The 24,604-nt window shown below is 48.9% G+C and overlaps 1 protein-coding gene across 3 annotated transcripts in view; it reads right to left on the bottom strand.

Annotated features, from left to right (window-relative positions):
* Positions 1-24,604, bottom strand: part of SLC39A11 (solute carrier family 39 member 11) — a 369,112-nt gene that overhangs the window by 313,503 nt on the left and 31,005 nt on the right. For 2 of the 3 annotated variants that reach the window (XM_047758793.1, XM_047758794.1), the window contains exon 4: positions 8,148-8,306. The exons of the other annotated variant lie outside the window; for it this stretch is intronic. In XM_047758793.1, coding sequence (XP_047614749.1) covers positions 8,148-8,306 — 159 coding nt within the window. The remainder of the gene's footprint in view (positions 1-8,147; positions 8,307-24,604) is intronic. 3 annotated transcript variants of the gene reach the window in all.

Below are 24,604 nucleotides of genomic sequence, written 5' to 3'. Positions count from 1 at the left end.
ACGCAGGGCCTCTCCAGTGGGAGCTTCCATCTACTCCTATCACTGCCTCGGTCATTCATTCCCCAGGGCTGGGCGAAGGAGAGAACAATGTCTTGGCTTTTCCAGCGGCCTTCATCCAACTCCTTCTTCTCTAAGAACTGGTCAAACCAACATCTCCACCCCCAGACTTCACTCCTTCTTTTCTGCTTTGATACCAGAACTCTAACTCCCTTTGAGGTCTATGGTCTACACTGTCACCAACCACCATATGAGGGGAGACGGATGGGACAGGCATGGCCAGGACCCGCTCTACTGGGCACTGATGCACCAGCCGCCCGGTGAGGATACAGCTGTGAGTCACCAGCCACACCCCGCCACCCTCGGGAGGAAGGAATTAGGATTAAACGCACACCCAGTTCCTTTAGCCAGCCAGCCTCCTAAGTCATCTTCGCCAGACATCCACTGGTTGATACATTCCCGTGGTGCTTTCTACGTATCTCTCTAGATGGGGATTTCTGGATACGTGTTGCCTGGCTCAACAGATGGCAGTACTCGGTCACCCCTTTGTGGTCTAAAGTATGAAAAGGTCTTCTAAACATGGAGAAGGAAGTTCAGGTCTTAGAAGTTTCCAGCTGTGCCTACTACGTGCATTTAAGAGCTCCCACCACTTTATTCAAATAACAAGAATCGTTCGTGCCTAGGGAGCCCTCTTCAGCAAGCCAACCTGCACTGAAGTGGCTGCTTCCTGTGCCTTGTGTGTGTGCACGTGCGCACGTGTGTATGTGCGTGTGCAGGGGTGTGCGTTCATGCCAGACCCAATGAATACACATCACCCACAGAGGTGGGTTTCCAAACTCTGGGTGGGCCCTCACAGATGCTCTCTGCCATGGGCTGTAAAGCCACATGTATGTGTCCTGCAGCCTCAACTAGCCAGGCTGTGTGCACAGCTGACACACCCAGGGATGCAGAAGAGTAGAGTAGCAGTCGCCACCAGTCCAGGAAATCAGCAGGAGCAGATGGAGAGGAAGGCACAGCAAAGGCACCCATGGGACGGTTAACCCGCTGCTTCCGCTGAGAATTAGCAAGCACACGGCGCTCAGAGACCCCCTCCACCCCCTTCGGAGCCCCTTTGCGTGCCGACGGGACCACAACCGACACCTGAGCTTCTTCCTAAGTCACAGGAGGCTGCAGGATGCATCCAAGGGCAAAAGAAACAACCTCAGCCATGGCTTCCTCAGGCACCTTGGAAATGGGTCCTTGAGGCCCGGGGGGACTGGGGTGCCAGCTCTCTGCTCATAGCACATGGGGAAGGGCCTACGGCAAAGGACCTATCTGCCAAAACTGCATCCCTCTGGGACCTGGTTCCACAGACCGTGGGGCTGTCTGAGCCACCCCCACGCCCAGCCCCTCCGACGACACAGTCATGTCCCCAGGCCAGAGGAACCCAATGCCACTGCTAAGGGGAGGCTCTCTCCAGCCCAGCCAAAATATCAGCAACCCACCAAGCCCACGATGCACCTTAGAGCATCAAGTAGAACTGCGTATCTCAAACCACAGCAAGTCTAAAAAGAAGAAGGAAATGTTAGAACTGAGGCAGAGGGCCAGTTTCCAGTGCAAAGCTAGTCAGGCTTGCCTGACAATATCAGGCTTATGCTCAAGCTCTACAGGTGACGTCACTGCGGTTTCTCCTTCCGTAGGATATTCTTGTTCCCTCCCATCTCTCTCTCTCCTCCCCAGGTATTCTTTCACAAAGTAGGATCAGGATGCTAAAGATGGAGAGAAAATCAGAGTTCCTGTCGTAGCTCAGTGGTTAATGAACTCGACTAGCATCCACGAGGATGTGGGTTTGATCCCTGGCCTCGCTCAGTGGGTTAAGGATCCAGCATTGCTGTGAGCTGTGGTGTATGTCGCAGATCCGGCTCAGATCTTGCGTTGCCGTGGCTACAGTGTAGGCTGGCAGCTGCAGCTCCATTTCCACCCCTAGCCTGGGAACCTCCAGATGCCACAAGTGTGGCCCTGAAAAGACCAAAAAAAAAAAAAGATGGAGAGAAAATCTACGAAGGAGAGGAATCCATGCATCACCTGACTAGGGGAAAAATAATCGCCTCCTGCACCATCTGTCACTTCCAGACAGTGGTCATACATGCTCCCTCACAGCAACTCCAGCGGCTGGATATTCACCCCAGTAACCTTAAGTGCCTATTAAAAGTATGTGTACAGGAGTTCCTGTTGTGGCTCAGCTCAGCAGTAAAAAACCCACCTAGTAACCATGAGAATGCAGGTTCGATCCTTGGCCTCACTCAGTAGGTTAAAGATCTGCCATTGCCGTGAGATGTGGCACAGATGGGGCTTGTTATCTGGCAGTGGATGTGGCTGTGGTGTAGGCCAGCAGCTATAGCTCTGATTCGATCCCTAGCCTGGGAACTTCCATAAGCTGAGGGTGTGTCCCTAAAACGACAAAAAAGAAAAAAAAAAAAACGACAAAAAAGAAAAAAAAAAACAGTATGCGCACAAATGGGGAGTTCCCTGGTAGTCGAGTGGTTAGGATTTGGGGCTTGCACCACTGCAGCCCAGGTTTGATCCTCAGTCTGGGAATTGAGATCCCACATCAAACTGCTGCATGCTGCAGCCAAAAAAAAAAAAAAAGTATGTGCACATCCTGCTAGTTTAAGTAAATTTTCAGCAGAGACATCTTCTTTGCCATCATGGCGAAAACTAAGAGAAACTGAACAAGACTGGGACACAGATGTATTAAGGAGGGCACTCAGGGGAAGGTGAGCCCTGTGGCTTGCTGGCCTCCCTGCCCCGGAGCCGGTGCAGGAAGGACCATCAGCCACTCTCTCTATGAAGGACAGTCTCAGGCAGAGTCAGATGCCACCACCTTCCCTTCTCTCCAGCAGCATCTTTGGATGTCAAATCCTGAGAGGGAAGGGAGGGAGGGGGAGCTCACATCTCCTGGCAGAGAGACGACTGCCAAGACATAAAGCAAAGCTAGAAAAGCGAGTAGCAACAACACTGCCAGTATGTTACCACTTGTTTTTTCGGAAAACACACAACAAAATCACATTTCCAGATGCACAGATATACACATGCAAAAGCCCAGAGAAATCAAATTCCTCAGTGATAGAGAAGTGGACCTGCAAAGACGGTGGGATGCTGGACAGGTACGAAAATGACTGCAGATAAAAAGCATTTCAAGTTTTAAAGGTAACACACGAGCGAGAACGCAGGGGCGGATTCCGACTGCGTAAAAGTCTACGCACGCACAGACACAGGTAAAGACAAGGAAGTTAAAGTAAATGAGTGAGGATTCTTGCTGCTAGAGAGCTGATTTAAAGCACACTGGAACAAAACAAGCATAGGGGAAAGTTTTTATAGTTCAATATTTATAAGATACAACATAACTCGTTTTCTTAAAGGAAAAAAAAAGAGAAAAGGAAAAAAAAATCTAGAAGGATGCCCATGAAAATAATGCCGGTGGCCTGTCTGGTCTGGGAAGAGTTCAGAACTGCAGGAGCATCTTACTCCGTTCAGGCTGCTCTAACAAATTACCACTGACCGAGTGGCTTATAAACAACAGAAATTCATTGCTGGCAATTCTAGAGGCTGCGAAGCCCAGGGTCAAAGTGCCAGCAGATCCAGTGCCTGGGGAGAGCCTGCTTCCTGGTTCACAGACGGTGTGTGTGTGTCCTGATGTGACAGAAGGAGCAAGGGAGCTCGCTGAGGTCTCCTTCGTGAGGACGCTCAGCCCTTTCATGAGGGCTCCACCCTCGGGACGGATCAGCTTCAAAAGGCCCCACGTCGGACATTACGGTCAACGTAAGAATTTGAGGAGGACACGGTCTATAGCAAAGAAGAAAAGCTTTCAGGAGTTCCTGTCGGGCTCAGTGGTTAACAAACCCGACTAGGAACCATGAGGTTGCAGGTTTGATCCCTGGCCTCGCTCAGTGGGTTAAGGATCCAGCGTTGCTGTGAGCTTTGGTGTAGGTTGCAGACGAGGCTCGGATCTGGCATTGCTGTGGCTGTGGCGTAGGCTGGCAGCCATAGCTCTGATTAGACCCCTAGCCTGGGAACCTTCATATGCCGTGGGCACGGCCCTAGAAAAGAAAAAGAAAAAAAAAAGAAAGAAAAGATTTCACATACAATTCTGTTTACTTTTTATAATGAGATATTTTTGTCAGGTTTAGTTTTTTTGTTTTTTGGGGTTTTGGGGGGTTTTTTCGTTGTTTTTTTTTCTTCCCTTTTTAGGGTCACACCCACAGCATATGGAAGTTCCCAGGCTGGGGGTCCAATTGGAGCTGCAGCTGGAGGTCTATACCACAGCAATGCCAGATCTGAGCTGCATCTTCGACCTACGCTGTAGCTCACGGCAACGCTGGATCCTGAACCCACTGAGCGAGGCCAGGGATTGAACCCGCATCCTCAGGGACAACACGTGGGTTCTTAACCTGCTGGACCACAATGGGGACTCCTGTTTGCATTGTTTTTTAATGTAATACTAATACGACTAAAAAGAAAGATGTGAAACCGTGGAGACAAACACCTGCCCTCCTCCCGTCTCCTCCACCTCCAAGTAGAAAGCCACTGCTTTAAACTGAAGGTGAAGACTTCCCACCCACCGCCACCCCGAACAACAAATACAAAAGAAAGGCCGACATCTCCAAAGGGCTGTTCGAGGTCCACTCTCGTCCTCCCTACAACACCCACAGCGGAGCGTCAGGCTCACGGGCGCGGGCTCGGTCCCCGCCATCACCCTCCCGCCAGCCCTCCTCCCGGGCCTGGCAGATGGCGCTTTCGTCGCCTCCTCCCGCCTCTTCCCCCTTTGATGAGGACGTCACTGGGCAAAGCCTCTGTAAAGCCCGGTCCCTTCATTGCCCATTAACACTGAGTGCATGAGCTTTCTCTACTCCATCCCCAGGTAAATAAATGAAAATAAACACCCTTTCAGGGAGCGATTTGATGCATCCAAAGTTAATGAAGCCACAATGGGTTCGACCTGACAGGCTGTCAGGAGTAAAACCTTTTTCATGAGCAATAGCTGCTCCGACTCCAAAAGCGGGACAAATACATCGGAAAGGCCGAATGAACGGAACTGGACAGAGTCAGTTGTTAACCATTTCCTTCCATGGCCTCGAGTCTGGTCACCCTTCGGGTCCTGAATGTACAAAGATCACCAGGATGGGCATCTCCCATATTGGCAGGTGCTGGGACCCTGTGCTTGAACAGCCATGGGCAAGGGCTCAGGTCAGACTGCCCTTAGCAGCCTCCGTCCGCACTGGCTCGTTTCCCCCTCGTGAAATAAGGCAGAGAAGGGGCTCCCTTCCTCTCACCTGTCAAACTCCACGCACCGTCCCAGACGGCAGAAAGGAAATCAGGGGGTTTTCTGCAGGCAGGTCTCCCTTTCTCCCGGGGCTGTGCTGCAGGATGGTCCATCCCTATCGTCACTGCAGCCAAAGCCTTTCACCGTTCTGACTTCGTCCTGTTCCTGGACTGAGCCGTGAGGCTTTTTTTTTTTTGGTCTTTTTTAGGGCCGCACTTGCAGCATATGGAAGTTCCCAGACTAGGGGTTGAATGGAGCTGCAGCTGCTGGCCTCCACCACAGCCACAGCAATGCCAGACCTGAGCTACATTTGTGACCTATGCCACAGCTCGGGGCAATGCTGGATCCTTAACTCACTGAGCAAGGCCAGGGATTGAACCCGCATCCTCATGCGGGTTCTTAACCTGCTGGGCCACAACGGGAACTCCGAACAGTGGGGCTCTGTCATAAAGTGGAATGAACGGGAAACTGAAAAGATCTCGGTCTGAGCTGACCCACAAAATTCCTGGTTCCTAAACTCCCAGTGCAGTGAGGGTTTGAAACCAAATTCTAGCCGCCCGCCCCACACCCCTAGAAGACTGTATTCCCTGGGGGCGTTCAACCAATGCTAGACAACCCACACAGACTCAAGATCAAAACCCAGTCACTCATGGAGTTCTCATTGTGGCTCAGTGGTAATAAACTCAGCTAACATCCATGAGGATGTGGGTTTGATCCCTGGCCTCCCTCAGTGAGTTAAAGATCCAGTGTTGCTGTGGCTCTGGTGTAGGCCGGCAGCTGCAGCTCCAATTCAACCCCTAGCCTGGGAACTTCCATATGCTGCAGGTGCAGGCAGCCCTAAAAAGACAAAAAAAAAAGTAAACCCATTCACTCAGATTCTGCCAAGCATCGTCCATAGGTCCAAGCTGCCGCCGTCTCTGGGTAAGCAAAGTCATAATGCAACCCAGGGAAACCCTCAGCCCGTCTCAGCGTGGACAGACGGCTCCCAAGAACCAATGGTACAACCACCTTTGTATTCAGTGACTGCAGCAATTATAAATAATGCTTATCTGTTTATAAGACTTTCCAAGACAAACTGCCTTTCTCACATCAACAGCAAGAACCAATTTCTTTCGAAATGTGCTGGAACAGATGTTTGCTGCCAGGCTGATCTTTCTGCCCGTTTAGCGAGGTTCCGAGCGTTAACAGTTATTATGCCTTTTCTGGAGCCCTTTCCTAATTTTCTGTGTAGTCTACCCAAGACGTTCCCCTGCAATCTTCTCTATATTGAAAGCATACAGTAGAATAAATAAGGAAGCAGGAGGTTAAAAAAAAGACGAGGGGGAAAAAAAAGTACCACAGCACAGAACAAATTGCTCAATGACTATTTGCACTGCCCAGATAAAGCCTCAACATTCAGACAGCTGATCAAATACACCTGCCCTCCCCACTTCCTGGCCCCAGGACCAGGGAATGGTGACCCATCACGACTGCAAAGAGCCCTCTGCAAGATACTGCCTTGGAAGCCCACAGGTGGAGCCAGGTGGGCAGGGCAGGAGGAGACCCAGCAGGGGCTGTGCAGAGCCAGCCCCCTGTCTGCTCATCAGGAGTGAAGGCCACTGGCTGCCAGATCTTCCCGCCAGGGTGAGGACACACTCCAACAGCAAGTGTACACATAACCGGGGGGGGGGGGGGGGGGGGGGCGTGTGAGGGCAGTCACAAGAAGGACCTCTCAAAGCCGTTACCAAGCGGACGTATTTGACGGCAAGGAAGCAGAGGGTCCCGGGGGCAGAAATTGACACGGCCATGCAAGCTTTCAATGAACAAAACTGCCGTGTGGTCTTTCCTCTGAGACAATAGCATGGCTCTCTTCCCAACCATCGCGCCCAGCTGTTTGGTCCAGAGGCGGGTCTTTCTGGGACAGGAGTCATCAGTTTCTCAGGAGTGCCTGAGCCAAGTGCCCAGGAATTCTTCCTCCTCCCTCCCCAGCGGGGGAGAAAGAAGGCAGGTGGGCAGGGGAGTGGAGTGAACGTGAGCCTGCCTCCTGGGGTACAGGCCCAGCCGACGATCCAGCAGAGGAACTTGGCTCTCCCCACATGGTCCTTCCTGTGCCTCCTCCCTTCCTGGGAAAGCAGGGATATCAGGCGCCAGCTCAGGTCTCTCTGGGGGGCTTCTGGCCACCTCTGGCACTTGCTGGGACACAGCATCTGGTAAGGTGACATGTGCCTGCACTGGATCTTTATCAACATGGACCCTTCGGCCAACCCCATTTTAGCCAACGGCCTTGGGTCGTGAGTTCAGGGCCCGGCTTTGGCTCTCTGTTCAGTGACCGCAGCCAGACTTCAGGCTGGTGTGTATATCATGCTTCTCTGCAAGCAAGTACATGCTCATTCCCCCAACCCAAGCCACCTCATCCTCCTGTTAAAAAGCCCTTGCCCATGGTCTTGGGTGGTAGCTGGGTGTGTTGTCATCTCCCTGGTGACACCATAAGCTCTTTAAAGGTCAGGATCACCATCACGGCCACTCCCTTCTCCCAGTGTCAGGTCCACTCCTATGTACAGTGTCGCCTCGAACGACGTCAGCTGTTTTCTATAATTGTGATGAGATCTGACATTTAAAATCTGAACTTTACCATAACATAACTAAGGGGATGATGAGTCATACTCGGCAAAGCTTATTTTCTTTGGGGAATGAAGTTGCAATCCAATTCCTCTAGATAAAAGCCCTAAGTGGCTTGAAATAATCAAGTTCAATATCACTGGCTACCTAAGAGACACGACCAGGGATGTCAAGTTGGAACAGAAGTACATCTACAGCACAGAGCTCGACTACATCCTGACACGGAGCCCCCAGGGGGCGCGGAGCTCACCAGGTGAGGCATCAGGAGGTCCGCCACGTAGACAAAAGCAGCTCCGAGGGTGAAGCCAACAGCCACAGGGAAAAAGGCCAAGGCCCCAAAGCCGCCAGAGGATGTGGCCATCTCCACCGCTGGGGCCAGGAGGGACCAGTAGGAAGCCGCCAACATGACCTGCAAAACCACGATAAACAGTAAACCATTAAACCACCCCCAGAAGGGGAGCTTCACTTGCTCTCTAGGGCCCAAACTGAACTACGCCACGTCACCTGGGTTAGACCTTTAAGCCTCGATGGTACGTACTGACCCACCATAAGAATTCTATTGTTGTTAAGAATGCGGTGTGGGGTCGGATGGAGGGGACCTTGGGAAGTGGAAGTCTAGTTTGCTGTCATCTAGCCTCTAGTTCGATGCTTCTCAATCAGGGATACTTTTGCCTTCCCAGAGATACCTGGAAACATTTTTGGTTGTCACAAGAAGGGCAGGGAGCAAGGCAGAGGTTGCCAATAGCATCTAGTGAGCAGAGGCCAGAGATGCGGGTAAACGTCTTGCAACGCACATGACAGCCCCTGACAACAAAGAATTATCTGGCTTCAAAGGCCAACAGCACTGGCGAGAAAATTCTATGCTGACTGAATACTTCCAGGACCAGTTGCTCACTACTTCGTGAGCTCCACTGCACTGGCCATGAGACAGCTCTCCAAAGCTTTTCCTTATGTTGAGCTGAAAGCTGTCTACCTTCTGTTTTGACCCATTTGCTCCAGGTCTGCTCTCTGGAGCACCAAAGCAATGTGTCTTTCCTCTGTGCTACGTGACAGCCCTTGAAGTATTTGAAGACAACCAGTGAGACCATGTTAGCTCAGGCTCATCCATTTTCTCATCTCTAAAAAGGAAGAAGGAAATGAATATTTATTGATCACCTACTATTTCCAGGGACTAAAGTTTCACATTTGATGTCTTCTTTTTTCACCCCAACAATGCTGGGAGGAAGATGTTGTTTTCTAAATCTCTTTTTTTTTGTCTTGTTGTTGTTGTTGTTGCTATTTCTTGGGCCGCTCCCGCGGCATATGGAGGTTCCCAGGCTAGGGGTTGAATCGGAGCTGTAGCCACCGGCCTACACCAGAGCCACAGCAACGCGGGATCCAAGCCGCGTCTGCAACCTACACCACAACTCATGGCAACGCCGGATCATTAACCCACTGAGCAAGGGCAGGGACCGAACCCGCAACCTCATGGTTCCTAGTCGGATTCGTTAACCACTGCGCCACGACGGGAACTCCAGATGTTGTTTTCTATTGCTATTTGAAGATAAGGAAACTGAATCTCAAAGTAATAAGATCATTTGCTCGAGGTCACAGAGCCAAAAAGTGGCAGATCCAGAGAACTGAGCAAGTGGGACCTTCAAAACTCAACAGGGGCTGGGGGGGCGGGGGAGGGGAGGAAACCTGAAGGAAAAGAGAGAAATGAAGCTGGACTCCAATCTCAGTGAGGTCAATTTGATCAAAAGCTGTCCAGTGTGAGTGAATGAAACACTCATCCACGGCTGTTTACTCTCATAGATGCTGTGACATCTCGGCTTGCGTACACCCACTACCCCTCATAACCACACGAGAGCCAGCACTGACAGGGAAAACGCTGAATGGGTTTCTAAAATTACTTAATTATGCCCTGCCTTTAAAAAACCATCTGCATCATCCATCTCCAAAATAACATTCAGAGTGACAGGACCAGGTATTACAAATGCAACAATAGAGTGAATCGTGCAGAAAGTGATTTTTCATCTGCCAAGCGTCATTCACACAGTCACGTGCTGTGGACGAGACGCTTCCAGCAAAAATCACAGTGCCACCTGTGGGAAACCATACCTGCCTCAGAGACTCCCAGAAAGAATGAAAATGACTCATTGGTTCAGCTCCACGGAACCATCAAAGGAAGCTTGTGGGAGCCTTCCTTATGCCATGGACTGATCCATCCCTTTACCTGACTTGGTCTCACCTGCTTTAGAACTCAACAGCCCTCTGTAGCTGCCAGTCATGGTGAACTCCCACTGAGGAGGACCAGCACAGAGGCACAGACATGTCCAGCACCCTCCATCCTTGCATGTTTCAAGGCTTCCCATTCAGTCCCATGGTCAACAACTCAAAAACCATAGCAACAGAAAGACCACTCACCTCATCCTTCCATCCCTCCCCACAGCCCATCATTGCCAATGTCACTTGGGGTATTCCCCCAGCCCCAGCTCCCCAGCTCCTTCTCAACACAAAGTCCAGCCTCTTCTGCCAAAGTTCTTTCCACCCCTACGCACCACTGCCAATCTTGTTTTCTGCCCCCACACGTGAGAAATACACAATATATCATGGACAGGTGATGCCAGGTGGGGCAGAAGGGATGTGCGTGTCAAGACAGGAGTTGCCAGAATCTGGGATGCTTAAATGGAAAGATACCCCAGACAATTCAGGTGGGCCCCCCTCCTCAAAACCACTGTTCTTTATCCTTGCAGTCAAATCCAGAACCCAACTGGATTTCCTTTATTTCTTTTCCTCACCAGCCTCCCTGCCTCCAATATAAATTGGAACATGGCCTGGGATCAGTCTTGAAATGGGACTGGACTGCCTATCTGAAATGACCATAGGGCCCCCCCAAAAAGTTTAATTAAGGGGCATAGAAGCCCTATTCCCTGGTGGCCTAACAATTATGATTCTTGGTTTTCACCCAGGAGGCCCAGGTTCGATTCCAGGGCAGGGAAATAGGATCTCTCTTCAAGAAGCCACACACCACTGTCACACTGAGATCATAATCACAGTCTGGGTCTTGACTGGATGTGCTCAGGGTTATTAAAGTCATTTAAAAATAAAATAAAGGGCATACACAGCACACAAAATAATGACTTCTCCCCCAAAGATGACCACATCCTAAGCCCTAAAACCAGTGCATATGTCACCTTACGTGGCAAAAGGGACTCTGCAGCTGTGGTCAAGGGCTTTGAGATGCGGAGGGGACCCGGGATGATCTGGGTGGGGCCAATGTAATCACAAGGAGCCTTATGAGATAGGGAGACGGCTCGGAATCAGAGAGAAAATGGGAAGACAAAAGCAGAGGGCATGGTCAGAGAGAGGTAGGTTAGAAAATGCTATGCCACTGGCTTGAAGATGGAGAGAAAGTCATGAGCCAAGGAAGGTCGATGGGCTCTAGAAGCTGGAGAGGGCGAAGGAACAGATTCTCTCCAAGAGCCTCCAGCAGGAATATAGCCCTGTTACCACCTTGATTTTACCCCAGTTAAAACCATTTTGGAGGAACTCCTGCTGTGAGGCAGTGGGTTAAAGATCTGGCGTTGATGTAGCTGTGGCATAGGTCGCAATCCCTGTCCTGAGAACTTCCATGTGCTGTGGGGACAGCCAGAAAAAAAATGAAACCAAACAAAAAAACATTTTGGACTTCTCCTGAACTGTCAGATAATATAGTTGAGCCCTTTTAAGCCACTACATTTGTATGACTTTGTTATAGCAGCAAAAGGAAACTAATACAGCCTACAAAGGCATAGTGTTACTCTTTTTAAAAAAAAAAAAAAAAAGAGTAATTTTAGGTTCACAGGAAAATTGAGCAGAAAGCACGGAGAATTCCCATATATATTCCCTGCACCCCACATGCACAACCTCTCCCCCATCTGCATCCCCCACCACAGTGACATTTGTCACAATTGATGAACCTACACTGACACGTCATTATCATCCAAAGCCCATGGTTTACGTCAGAGACCACTCTTAGTGCTGTACGGTTGCATGGGTTTATACAAATGCATAATGACTTGTATCTACTATTCTGGTATCACAAATAGTAGCTCCACTGTCCTAAAAATCCTCTGTATTCCACCTATTCATCTCTCCCTGCTCCACTGCAACTCCTGGCAACTCCTACTAATCTTTTTACTGTCTCCATAGCTTTGCCTTTTCCACAGTGTCAAATAATTGAAATCATTCAGCAGGTAGCCTTTTCAGACTGGCTTCTTTGAATTAGCCATTTGCATTTAAGATTCCTCCATGTGTTTTCATGGCTCAACAGCTCATTTCCTTTTAGTCGCTGAATAAGATTCCATCATCTGGATGGACAACAGTTTATCTATTCACCTACTGCTTGGTTGCTTCCAAGTTTGGGCAATTATGAATAAAGCTGCTATAAATATATCTATGGGCAGGTTTTTGTGTGGACATTACTCTTCAGTTTATTTGGCTAAATACGGAGGCGTGTGACTACTGGGTTGTATGATCAACCTTCTTTTTTTTTTTTTTCATAATCCCTCAACATGGGTGTCTTCCCTGAAACTCTCAACACTAGCAAAGCTCCTTTAAATGTTAGACATTTAAAAAATCTGGATGTAGTGACATATTAACTAGCTGATACAGAAGCAGGAAGTAGTATATCTGATTAACCTTCAATTACCCTCTGAGAGGCAGGGGCTGGAGAGAACAGTGTACCAAAGAGGAGGTGGTAACCACTGGGCCCAAGACTTCAGGGAATGAACTCCAGAAAGCAAATTGCTGCCAACCAGTCCCTTTATGACTCCAGCTGGTAGATACCAAAAGTCCTCCTGCAGCTGCAGCTCTGCTTATAGAGGCAATCTGGCTAGCAGTGTAATAGAGAAGAACAAATCTGACTCCATACTGGGTCTGTTTCTTTCACTTTAACCCTTGTATTCTATTGCTTTTGCTACAAGTGAAGAATGTTGCCTCTAGCCCAGCTCTGACCTTTAAAGGTAAACCCCTTTCCATTCACAGAGAGATAAAAAGTTGCAGAACAGAGAATAACACCTGTCTTGTTGGAGGTGCACAGGAACATCATGAACTGACCTGTGTAGACAGAGGCAAGGATACTGACCCCAAGAAGTTTGCAACAACCAACCACGCCTCCTCCCCCTTAGTATAAAAGAAGCCTGAATTCTAATTCCCGCAAGCTGGTTCTTGGGGACGCCAGTCCGCCATCTCATCATTCTGCTTGCTTTCTGCTATCTTACCGTTCTGCTATTCCTTCCCAACAACTTGTCTCTCAATTTACTGACCCGTAGTGTAGTGAGTAGTATGAGCATGAACTCATACATGTAGTAACAGCAGCACCACCCCAAAGACATCAGATGTAACCCTGAGAAGCTGACCATCGGCCCCTCCCTCTTCCTGCCTTTGTCTATAAAAGGAATGCAAAATCAGGTTTCAGCACATATGAGAAGGGGCCTCCCTGTTCCCCCAAAGTTCTCTTTGCTTCTTCATTCCCCCAAAGAAAACTGTAATGCCCAGTCAATCAAATGAGCCACAGGAAAGCTTGTGTAGGAGCCGACTCTTCAGTCAGACACAGCTAAGACCAAAGCAGCCCAATTTTTTGCTAAGTGATCAGAGAAGCTTAAGGGAGTGAGCATTTCAATAACAATAACTCCTCCAAAAAGAGCTCAGGAGAAGGAGTTCTGGTCATGGCTCAACAGGATCTAATCTGACAAGCATCCATGAGGACATGGGTTCAAACCCCAGCGTTGCTCAGTGGGTTAGGGATCTGGCGTTCCTGTGAGTTGAAGTGTAGGTGACAGACACGGCTCGGATCTGGCATTGCTGTGGCTACAACTCCAATTCGAACCCTAGCCTGGGAACCTCCGTATGCTGTGGGTGCAGCCCTAAAAAGACAAAAAAAAAAAGCTCAGGAGGAAATAATCAAAAACATGCTCTGAATGTCGACCTTTGGTCATTGGTGAGTTTGGTTGGTCTACTGCAGGGCTCAGAAATCTGAAGGTTGGACAAAGAGCTTCTCAGGCAAGCCGGGGTTTAAGAAGCTGTGTATACACCTCACTTCTTCCCACGCCCAAGGGTGAATTCCACCTTGGCTCCCTTCTTCCTCACATGCTTCCCACGGCATCTTGGCCCCTACATGCCTTCAACATCCATCTCTACAGATGGGCCAGTGAATGAATGAACAGCTTGAGTTAATTAAAAAATGGATCTTGGATGTGTTCCTAATCAGCCAAAAGATGAATACAGCCCAAATATCCATTAACAGATGAATGGGGAGACAAAATACTCCATTTGATGGAATAATTTTCAGCCATGAAGAAATGATGGGCAGAGACACTGTTCAACATGGATGAACCTTGAAAACATGCAAAGTGAAAGAAGTGAGACACAAAAGGTCATGATATGATTCTGTTTCTAAGAAATGTCAAGAATAGGTAAATCCATAGCCAGAGAATAGATTAGTGATTGACAGGGGACAAGAGGAGCAGGAGATGGGGGGCAACCCTCTCTAGATACAGGGTCTCCTTTGGAGGTGATGAAATACTTGGAAGTAGGTAGAGGTGATGGTTGGGCAACACTGTGAATGGACTAAATACCACTAAATTGCACACTGTAAACTGGTTAATGTCAAGTGAATTTTAGCTTCATTTTTTAAAAGATGAGCTTGGCCCAAGCAACCATCAGAACCCTACCTTGAACTACTGTCCCACCCCCTGCTGAGTGCTGAACCTCCAGCCCCCCTGCCTTGGCCTAAGTACCTCCACCTGTAAAAATGCCAAAACATCAAGACCCATCTCTCCAAGCATCCCTTTCTTCCAAGCATCCTTCTTCCAAGCATCCTTCACTCTTTGCCTGAGTCCATGGATGCAATGGAGGGGAGAGTGCAGGTTTAGAATCAGGTCTGAGTTTGAATCTTGGCTCTGGCACTTACTAATGAGGGAGCCCTAGGCAACGAGCCCAAACTCGCTGCAATTCTGTTCTGAAAAAACTAAACACGGGGGCAATGACATTTTATAACGAGCTTGTTTTAAGAATCAGATGTCGGCAATGCCACGTACCACTACCTCGCCAATCCAGTTCCTGGCAGGAAATGTGGGTTGAATCAGTGCTGTACTGGATTCTTCCCTCTCCCAGAGCCTGCCTTCACCCAGCACTGATGTTGGTTTCTTTTTCTTCCAATGACTGTTTATGGAATGTCATGAATACAACTGACATACAGAAAAGAAGTGGCTACAGTCTTGCCCGAGTGGCACACATTTCACAACTAATTGTGAAGGTCTGAAAGGGTAACAAGTTCTAGCAGCACTTCTCCTCCTCCCGTCTCACCCTCTACCCCTCTTCTAGGCCCTTTGCCACCACACTCCACTCATTATTTGCATCCATTTCCCCCCGGGGCCAGGATCAGCACTGTGCCATGAGCATCCTTGTATGCCGGCACCACCCATCTGGATGGTCCAGGACAGGGCAGCTGGTCACTATTTGTGGCCCAAATGAGCTCTCTGTTGTCCTTGCTAATGAGGGAGCAACGGTGCTGGAGAACTGGAAGAAGGCACAATCAGGAAGTGAGCCAACACTCATTTTTAATCTATTACTTAAATTCTAAAGTGACTTCACCTTCCACATTAAGTCCTGTATAGGCTCATACTCAAACGCTGGATGAGTAATTGTTTAAAATAATGGAGTTTTTCTCGGGTGTGGAAAGAAGTTGATAGAATTTTCCGAGCTTCATGAATAATCCACTGAATAGTCTACTGACAGAATCGTAATGTTTAGGATGGAAGGGATGCTAAGAAGCTACCAAATGCTTCATTTAACAGATGGTAAAACCGGGACCCAAAGGGATTCGGTGGCTTTCCCAGAGCCCCAGAGCAAGCTAATGCCATCCAAAGCTGACTGCGCCAGCCCCAGATAGAGCTAGTGTCATCCTGCCACCCTACACTGACCCAGAGTCTTCTGAGAAATTCTAAGAGGAGTTCCCGTCATGGCGCAGCGGAAATGAATCCGACTAGGAACTGTAAGGTTGAAGGTTCAAGCCCTGGCCTCCATCAGTGGGTTAAGGATCTGATATTGCCGTGAGCTGTGGTGTAGGTCGAAGACACATCTGGGATCCGATGTTGCTGTGGCTGTGGCGCAGGATGGCTACAGTTCCCATTGGACCCCTAGCCTGGGAACCTCCATAGGCCGTGGGCACAGCCCTAAAAAAAGCAAAAAAGAGGGAAAAAAAAAAAAGAAATTCTAAGAGCTGCAGAGTAAGGGCAGGGGTTAAAGTCTGCCTCTCTTATCATCAGGCAACTCATCCCGGAACCACAGCCTGGAATGAATCCATTTTAGCAATAACCAAACTTGTTAATCCCACGGGCATTTGCCGTTATTGTGATGTAAGCTAGTCCAAGAAAACCAGCACCAAGTAAAGATGTGGTAACTAGTAAACGGCGGTAAGGATCTTATTAGACATCTTCTTCTTGCAGATACATCAGACCTTACACACCTAAACCCATTAGTAGCCCACAACTGCCTAGGCAGGGAAGGAAACAAGCAATTATGTACCTCAAACTGCAACTCCCTCCAGCAGCACAGCTAAAGCTGGGGTTTCAAAACAAAGCCAAGGTAGGTTGTAATTTCGGTCTAGAGCTTTGAATTAAGGATGGACCTTCCTCTCTTGTAAATGACACCTTGAAATAAGAACACTCTAATGCAGCATGTACCCTGGACTGGGTCCTGGGCATAGAAGAGGGGCATCCGTGGTTAGACTGGTGATATCCGACTAAAGTCTGGGGATTAGGTAACAGTCACGAACCCATGTTATTTCTCCCCCCCCCTCCCCCGCTTTTTTGTTGTTGTTTTTGTTTCTTACGGCCACACCTGCAGCATATGGAAGCTCCCAGGCTAGAGGTCGAATCGGAGCTGCAGCTGCTGGCCTACACCACAGGCACGGCAATGTGGGATCTGAGCTGCATCTTCGATCTACACCACAGCTCACAGAAACACCAGTTCCTTAACCCACTGAGCAAGGCCAGGGATCGAACCCACGTCCTCATGAATACTAGTCGGGTTCATTACCGCTGAGCCACAACAGGAACTCCAATCCTAGTCCATCTCTGAAAGTCACAGAATGTAAGCGGTAGAACTTCTAGTTGAATGTGGCTGATGGAACACAAGCTGCTCGCTCCCAAATTCCCTAGAGGAGGAGCTCAACCACCAAGACAAAAGGCAGGGCGAGGAGATGGCAGCCGCAGAGTCACGGAAGCTAAAGAGAGGGGCAGGGAATGACTGAGAGACACCCCACGAAGGCTGACACCTGAGCCCCTGAAAGCAAAGGGGTTCCCCCATAGGACCCCAGAACAGCTCAGGGAGGGAGGGCCCTGGAGCCGCTGGAAATGGGAGTGCACACCGTGGGGGAGGCCTGGATAAGAAGCCAGGGGATCCCAGCAATTACGGCGCCATTCACTCGGGACCCCCACACACCCACCCCAGCTCAGGGGTGGGTGCCACACCAAGCAGAGGAGGAGAAAGTGAAGTCTATGTGCTGAATGGGAGCAGAGGAAGTGCCCCTATCTCGGCCCAGCTTCTTCCCCAGCCTGTCCATCCCGACTCCCCATTGCGCCCCTGGATACTTCTTCCCCTGGAGCCGCCTGCACAGGAGCCCCCATGTCAGGCTCTGCACCGGGGGGAGGGGGGGGCGGAAGCTGGCTGGAGATACGCCTCCCCAACGCCCCTTCTCAGGAAGATGCTCAAGGATGCTCCATGGTCTATGGGAGGAAAACAAAAAAGGGAAGACAGGGGGAAGGAAGGAAAGGCACCCCCCCCCCCGGCTGGGGGGGAAGGGATGTCAGGAGCGAGGGTTCAGGAGGCTCAGAGAACTAGACCCCAGAGGGCAAGAGGGACTGGAGGGCTCCAGGAAAGGGCAGACGGTAGAGCCCTGCTGGCTTCAATGTGTGCAGGGGAGATGTTATACTTCTCGGTGGAAGACTGGTGGCCGATTGATGACAGGGACCCAAAAACAAACAGGCAAGGGAAAAAAGGACACCATCGCCAACTCCGGAAAGCACAAAAATTGCCCAAGACAGGAAATAAATGCATACCATTCACAGGCTTCGCTATGTAAGCAACTGTTTATTTACGAACGAATTTACTGATTTGTACGGTAAAATATATACAGCACAAAACTTACCATTTTAAAGTTTAGGCAATTCGGTGGCATGCTCTACATTGGCAGTGTTGTGCAACCATCATCCCTGTTTCCACAACTTTCACCGCCCCAAACTGAAACTCTGGAACTTGTTAAGCAATAACTCCCCATCCTCGCCTCCCCAGCCACTGGTAACCACTAAGCTACTCTCCCTCACTGTGCATTTGCCTGTTCGAGATCCTTCATACACACGGAATCATACAGTCTTTGACCCTTTGTGATTATTTCACTCAGCATAAGGCTTTCTGGGTTCATCCATGCTGAAGCATGTGTCAAAATTTCATTCCTTTTTATGGCTGAATAATATTCCATTATTAAGCTATGGCTCCCGAACTATGCATTATTCCAAAAAATACGAATCTGTTAGGGTAGCAGGCAGATGGGGATAAAAGAACCAAATCATCATCCCACACACCAAGAAGCCTTTAGGGATGTTTAAATCTGACAAAGTCAAGAAACGGCAGTTGAGAAGTGTGGAGGCAAAAGACTTAGGAAACAGCTACAACGGCTGCTCATGCTCATCCCTAAGTAGGAATTGGGGGCAGATGGGGGGGAAAGTCAGCGAACATTTTTTCTTCTTTTTACGGACACACCCGTGGCATATGGAGTTTCCCAGCCTAGGGATCAAATCAGAGCTACAGCTGCCGGCCTACGCCACAGCCACAGCAACGTGGGATCTGAGCCACGTCTGGGACCTACACCGCAGCTTTGGGCAACGCCAGATCCTTAACCCACGGAGCAAAGCCAGGGATCTAACCCGCCTTTTCACGGACACTCTGTCGCGTTCTTAACCTGCTGAGCCACAACAGGAACACCAGCAGACTTTTTTATTACAAGCCCTGTAGAACCATCTGACTTTTTAAAACTATACCTGCATATATCTTGGGAGGAAACTTTTTAATCAATTGATAATACAATTTTTAAATATATAAATGTTAGGTGGAAAATGAAACAAGGCCTAAAAGGACAAAAAATCAGCATAATCTAGTCGAATCCAGACTTTCAGGCTCCTTCTTATCGAACAGATCCATGTAACAAATTGAGTTCCCTAGAAAAGACTGCCCCAAGGCCACAGACTACATGGCTCAACAAAACGACCCCTGTCTATAAAACAAACCAAACACTCCCCTGCTGTGGGGGGTGTCCTGAGTCTTGCTTGCTCAGAGCTCCCCACCACTCTGTTGGTCAATAAATCCTGCTTGCAATCTCATTGCTCCAGCCTCTGCCTCCTTCTTCTCCCGCCGTTCTAACAATAAATATATAATATTATAAATAAATGATACGATTTTTAAAATGTTTTCATCAGAGAAGACCATGCATTCACTGTGAGAGGCTAATGTGGGGAAAAAGGCCCTATGTACAAAAACTGAATTTGCAGACATGTTTCTACAAGATAATGAGAATGGGTTGATGGCTCATAAATCACAGCCTTGGCACCAAAAGGCCAAAAGGGACTTTCGGAGGAAGAGACACAATTAGCAAGCTCTGTCATGTTGCCTGAGAGTAAAAATTTCCCATTTGCCGGAGCTCCCACTGTGGCCCAACCTATGAGGATGTAGGTTTGATCCCTGCCCTAGCTCAGTGGGTTAAGGATCCAGCATTGCTGCAAGCTCCGGTATAGGTCGAAGATGTAGCTCCGATCCCATGTTGCTATGGCTGTGGTGTAGACCTGCAGCCTCGCCCGGGAACTTCCATATGCCTCAGGTACGGCCCTAAAAAGAAAAAATCTCCCACTTCCCTTCCATAGTTCCCCAAACCTAGCAAAACTCCTGAGATCCTATTACTCAAAACACTGTGCAGAATGCCACAGGGATCCATACCTAATAATACTATGAATTTCCCTGTGGTGTCAGGGGTATCAGCACAGAATAATCAAAAGCAATCAGTTAACCACCTAGCCCACAGCAGGCAAACCTTTTCATTTCTGCTGAAGTGCTCGTCTGGGGACAATTTCAGCTCTGGGAATATAAATGAATTTGTGAAGAGCTTCTTGAGGATACATCAGAATTTTTCTGGCATGATGGGTGCTGTTAAGCATTTCTTTTATGAGAGTAATGACAGTTTAAAGACTGGAATAAAATCCCAGCTACAAAACAAAATTTCCCCCTCAATAAGAAAGGGGGAGGAAATTATTGCACAAAGATCATATAAACACACTGAATATCAGTATCAACCCTTCAATAAGCATGTCTCTAAAGAAGGCACACAAGAGTCTACAGAAGACAGGAAGACAGAGTTCAAAATAACAGCACCCAACTCAAAACCTGCTAGAGACTAGGTCCTCCTTAAATGTTTGCTGAAGCACACAAACAGGGACTCTAACCCCAAGAAGGCCGCTGCATAAATAAGGAATAGGGGCAAACTTAAAATCCACATGAATCAAGGCAATAATTGCTTCAAAAGTACATTAGCCAAGGAATGTCTCTAAATTCTGCCTCCAGATCAGATAGTAAATTATTTTTTATTTTTATTTTATTTAGTTTTTAAAATTATTTTTTAAAAGCCAATCAACAAGTACTTACTCGAGGACTACTACATGACCAGCATTATAGATCTCAGGGGGCTGGGAGGGAGGAAGAAAGGATACAAAAGCTGATCCGCGTCCTGCCTTGGAGGAGCTGGCTGTGTCCCATAATAGGAGAGGTTGCACAAGACATGGCAAAGGGCAAAGGAGAGAAGGCATCAGAAATGACAAACGCAGCGAGCCCAGCGTCCCTCCAGGAAAGGCGATGACAAGTTGTTAGAAAGTAAAACATCAAAGAAAACGTGATGAAGGGCTCCTGAAAGCTGGACATGGTTTGGGGAAAAGAAATCAAGATGTGACCCTCTAGTTGGTAAGATCAGCGTGAGCATTCTGGAGGGCCAGCATGCCAAAGCTTCTGTTGTGGGCACTGCAGGGGATCAGCCTGGCAGGGGTACCATGGGTATAATTAAGAGGCCTGGCAGAATGGCTTGGCCTCAAGATAATGAGCGTGTTGGTTCCTGCTCTGGTTGCACAATAGACTTGCCTGGAGTTTTCAAAGTACAGAAACCAGGACCCCCCTACAACCTACCGGAACAGACACTCCTGGACTGGAACCCAACAGACCAGGTGCTGGGCTACGGACATCATCTAAATAGGATGCAATGAAGGCTTGACCAGGATGGAAGCAGAGGGACAGGAAAGAAAGAAGAAATCTGCATGCAACCCTCCAGAATGAGGTCACCCATGTCCATTCAATATCAAGTCACCCATCAGAAGCCCATGACGGGTAGCCACATAAATTCTGCATTGAGTCAGCTTTCAACTGTGCCGTGTCAATTATTAGTCATGACTCAGGCATGAATCAAAATGCATATGGGAGCTCTATCTGTACCTAATCTCCTGTCATCAAAAAGCCCTCATGATATACCAGCTTTGGGCAATTTTACAAAATTAAACCTAACAGCTCAAAATTAGAATCATTTACATTTAGCTTCAATTACAGTTCTGAATGGAGGCAGACTCACTTGAGTGACCTAACTCTTGCTGGCTACACCTACCCAGAAAAAAACGACGGGCAGGGGCATGGCGTACCAGTTTGCGTGCATTGTGCACACTAAGAAAGAGCACTTGAGCTCAAAAATAAGAAGAAGAATCTACCCTCTGACCCAGTAATTCCTCTCCTAGATCCTTGCCCCAAGAGAAATGAAAACAGACATCCACACAAAGACTTACATAAGAATGTTCACAGTAGCTTTTCTCATGGCCCAGACATGGAAAGGACCCAAGTGTCCATCAACTGGAGAGTGGATAAAGCCACGGGAGTACCTGTGTGAGCTGAAATTATTCCTTACATTAAAGGGAACACGGAGGAGTTTCAACTCATTACACTGAGTGAAAGAAGCCTGTACAACACACACACACAGAGTATACGACTCCTTCTAAACACAAGAATATGCAACACCCATCTATAGTGACAGAAATCATAATGTGATTGCCTGAGAGGAGAGGCAGAATTGACTTGGGTAACATAAGCTCTTTCTGGGGTGACAAAAATGTCCTCAGCCCCATTCTGGGTGGTGGTTTAACAGATGTAATGCCATTGCCAAAACCCACTGGGCTGAAACTTTAAGATCCGGGCAATGATTCCAGGTAAACCATATTCATTTCTTAACACTTAGGAAGGCTGTCCCAGATTCTAATGAGCCACATTTGTACCCCGCATAGTATATGGCGTACCCACCTTCCAGGGTTCACCCTAAAGTGGTCCCTCTGGCTTGGTTCATCTGACATGATCACTAAGCACCTGACAGGACCCCAGGCTGGATCTGAGAGTCAGGCCATTCTTGTTTGTTTGTATGTTTGTTTGCTTTTTAGGACTGCACCTGTGGCATATGGAAGTTCTCAGACTAGGAGTCCAATCAGAGCTGCAACTGCTAGCCAATGCCACAGCCACATCCACGCCAGATCCGAGCCGAATCTGCCGCCTACACCACAGCTTGGGGGAATGCCAGATCCTTAACCCACTGAGCAAGGCCAGGGATTGAACCCACATCCTCATGGATACTAGTCGGGTTTGTTACTGCTGAGCCATGACGGGAACTCCATCAGGCCATTCTTAAACATGGAGTTTCTCAACCGTGTTGGACAAAGCTGTCAGTCACACCCCAGAGGACCTCCTAGCATCCATTCTCAGACACCACAGGTCTCCAGTGGGGCCTAGACTGTAGTCAGTTCTTAAAGCAAGGACGACCACCCGAGACATGTCTGGGCTCAGAATTTAGTCACCAACAGCCCAATTCTAACTTCCTCTGCCAAAGCAGAAGAGAAAAAGTTGCAAAAGAGTGAGCCTTCAAGCCCAGTCCCGCTCCAAATCTGAACTCCCAAGGGGGACTCAACTCCACAAACACTGACTGAGTAACTGCAGCCTGTAAGATGCCCACCCAGACGGGAGCAGCCACTGGCAATGATCTTGGCTACACTTAAAATAAGACCATGGTGCTCCAAAGTCAAATGGTTTTGTTTTTTTTTTTTTGCTTTTTAGGGCCACACTGGCAGCATATGGAAGTTCCCAGTCTAGGGGTCGAATCGGAGCTGTAGCTGCCGGCCTACACCACAGCCACAGCAATGCTGTATCCAAGCCATGTCTGCGACCTACACCACAGCTCATGGCAACACCAGATCCTTAACCCACTGAGCCGAGAGAGGCCAGGGATCGAACCTGTAACCTCATGGTTCCTAGGTGGATTCGTTTCCACTGCACCACAATAGGAACTCCAATATTCAGACTTTTGTTTGAGTTCCTCATTCCTCCTGCAGACCCATGGTGATGACTAATAGAGCGGGGAGCGCCTGCTACCACTTCAGTCCTCCTGAGGGGCATTCAGACGAGCTGGATGAGGCGGGACTCCCAGCATCTCTCAGCCTGCCAAAAGCATTAACTCCTTGTAGACCGAGAAAGGGGGGGAGGGGAGGGGGGCATCTTCATCAAACATTTTCACCAGCTGGTCACCAAAAGAGTGAGAGCGTGACGTTGCCCAAAGCCACCTCCCCATGGCACCCGGCCACCAATCCATCAGCACCCTCTCAACTTTGGCCTATTGATGGGCAGTTGTGCCAGCTGGTCAAGCCTCCCCCCAACACACACACCACCACTCCCTCCCGCTGATCCAAGCTGTTCCAGATCTGGCTGGGACACAAGATCTGCCAACGCATGAAGGAGGAGAGAAGAGGGAGCCTTCTGGCTCCTGGAGGGAAACCGCCAAGGTGTAGGGTGTGGAGCCCCTGCTGCTTCCCTGACCCCCGCCAGGGAGGTGACAACCCACCAATCCGACGCTCTGGGCTCCCCTCCAGGTTGGAAGGAAATCAGCAGGGAGGCTCGGGGTGGGGTCTTCCAGGTCAAGGGGAAGGGAAGAGGCCCGCCCCTCACTCCAAATAAAGTCGCACTTCATTTTCGACACCCAGGAAGACCTGGGTTCTCAACGCATTTTTGTCCTAACCCACCTGAGGGGTGCAAGAGCCTGGCCAGCCGTCGGTACCATCAGTGTGGTGACTGTGACCCCAGGGACTGGACAGAGGATGAAAAAAACCCCACGGAGAGTTGCCTGATTTAGCAAATAAAGATACAGGATGTTCACTTACATTTGAATCTCAGATAAACAATGACTGTGGGGTTTTTTAAAATTTGGGACAGGCTTATACTAAATAGTGTTTATCTGAAATTCCAATGTAACTGACCATCCTATATCTTATCTGGCAACGCTGGCTGGCCCTGCCAGCCGTGTGGGGGCCGCTCTGCCATGTTTTCTCTCTCTCTCCTTCTCTCTCCTTCTCTCCCTCCCTCTCACTCTCTCTCTCTCTCTCAAAAGCAATTCTGTTTAGTTGATAGAAGGCATCTGAGTCTGGGGTCAGACTACCTGATTCCAATCCAAGGGCCACTGCTTCAAGCTCCCGGCTGGGAGACCTTGGGCAAAAGCTTCATCTCTCCTGGGCTACTATCTCTTCATATGGAAAATGCAAATAGTCACAGAAATAACAGTGACACTCACAGCTA

Source organism: Phacochoerus africanus, chromosome 14, assembly GCF_016906955.1.
Source record: "Phacochoerus africanus isolate WHEZ1 chromosome 14, ROS_Pafr_v1, whole genome shotgun sequence".
Lineage (NCBI taxonomy): Eukaryota > Metazoa > Chordata > Mammalia > Artiodactyla > Suidae > Phacochoerus > Phacochoerus africanus.
Note: the sequence above shows the minus strand (reverse complement) of the source record. Positions and strands in the feature narration are given on the sequence as shown.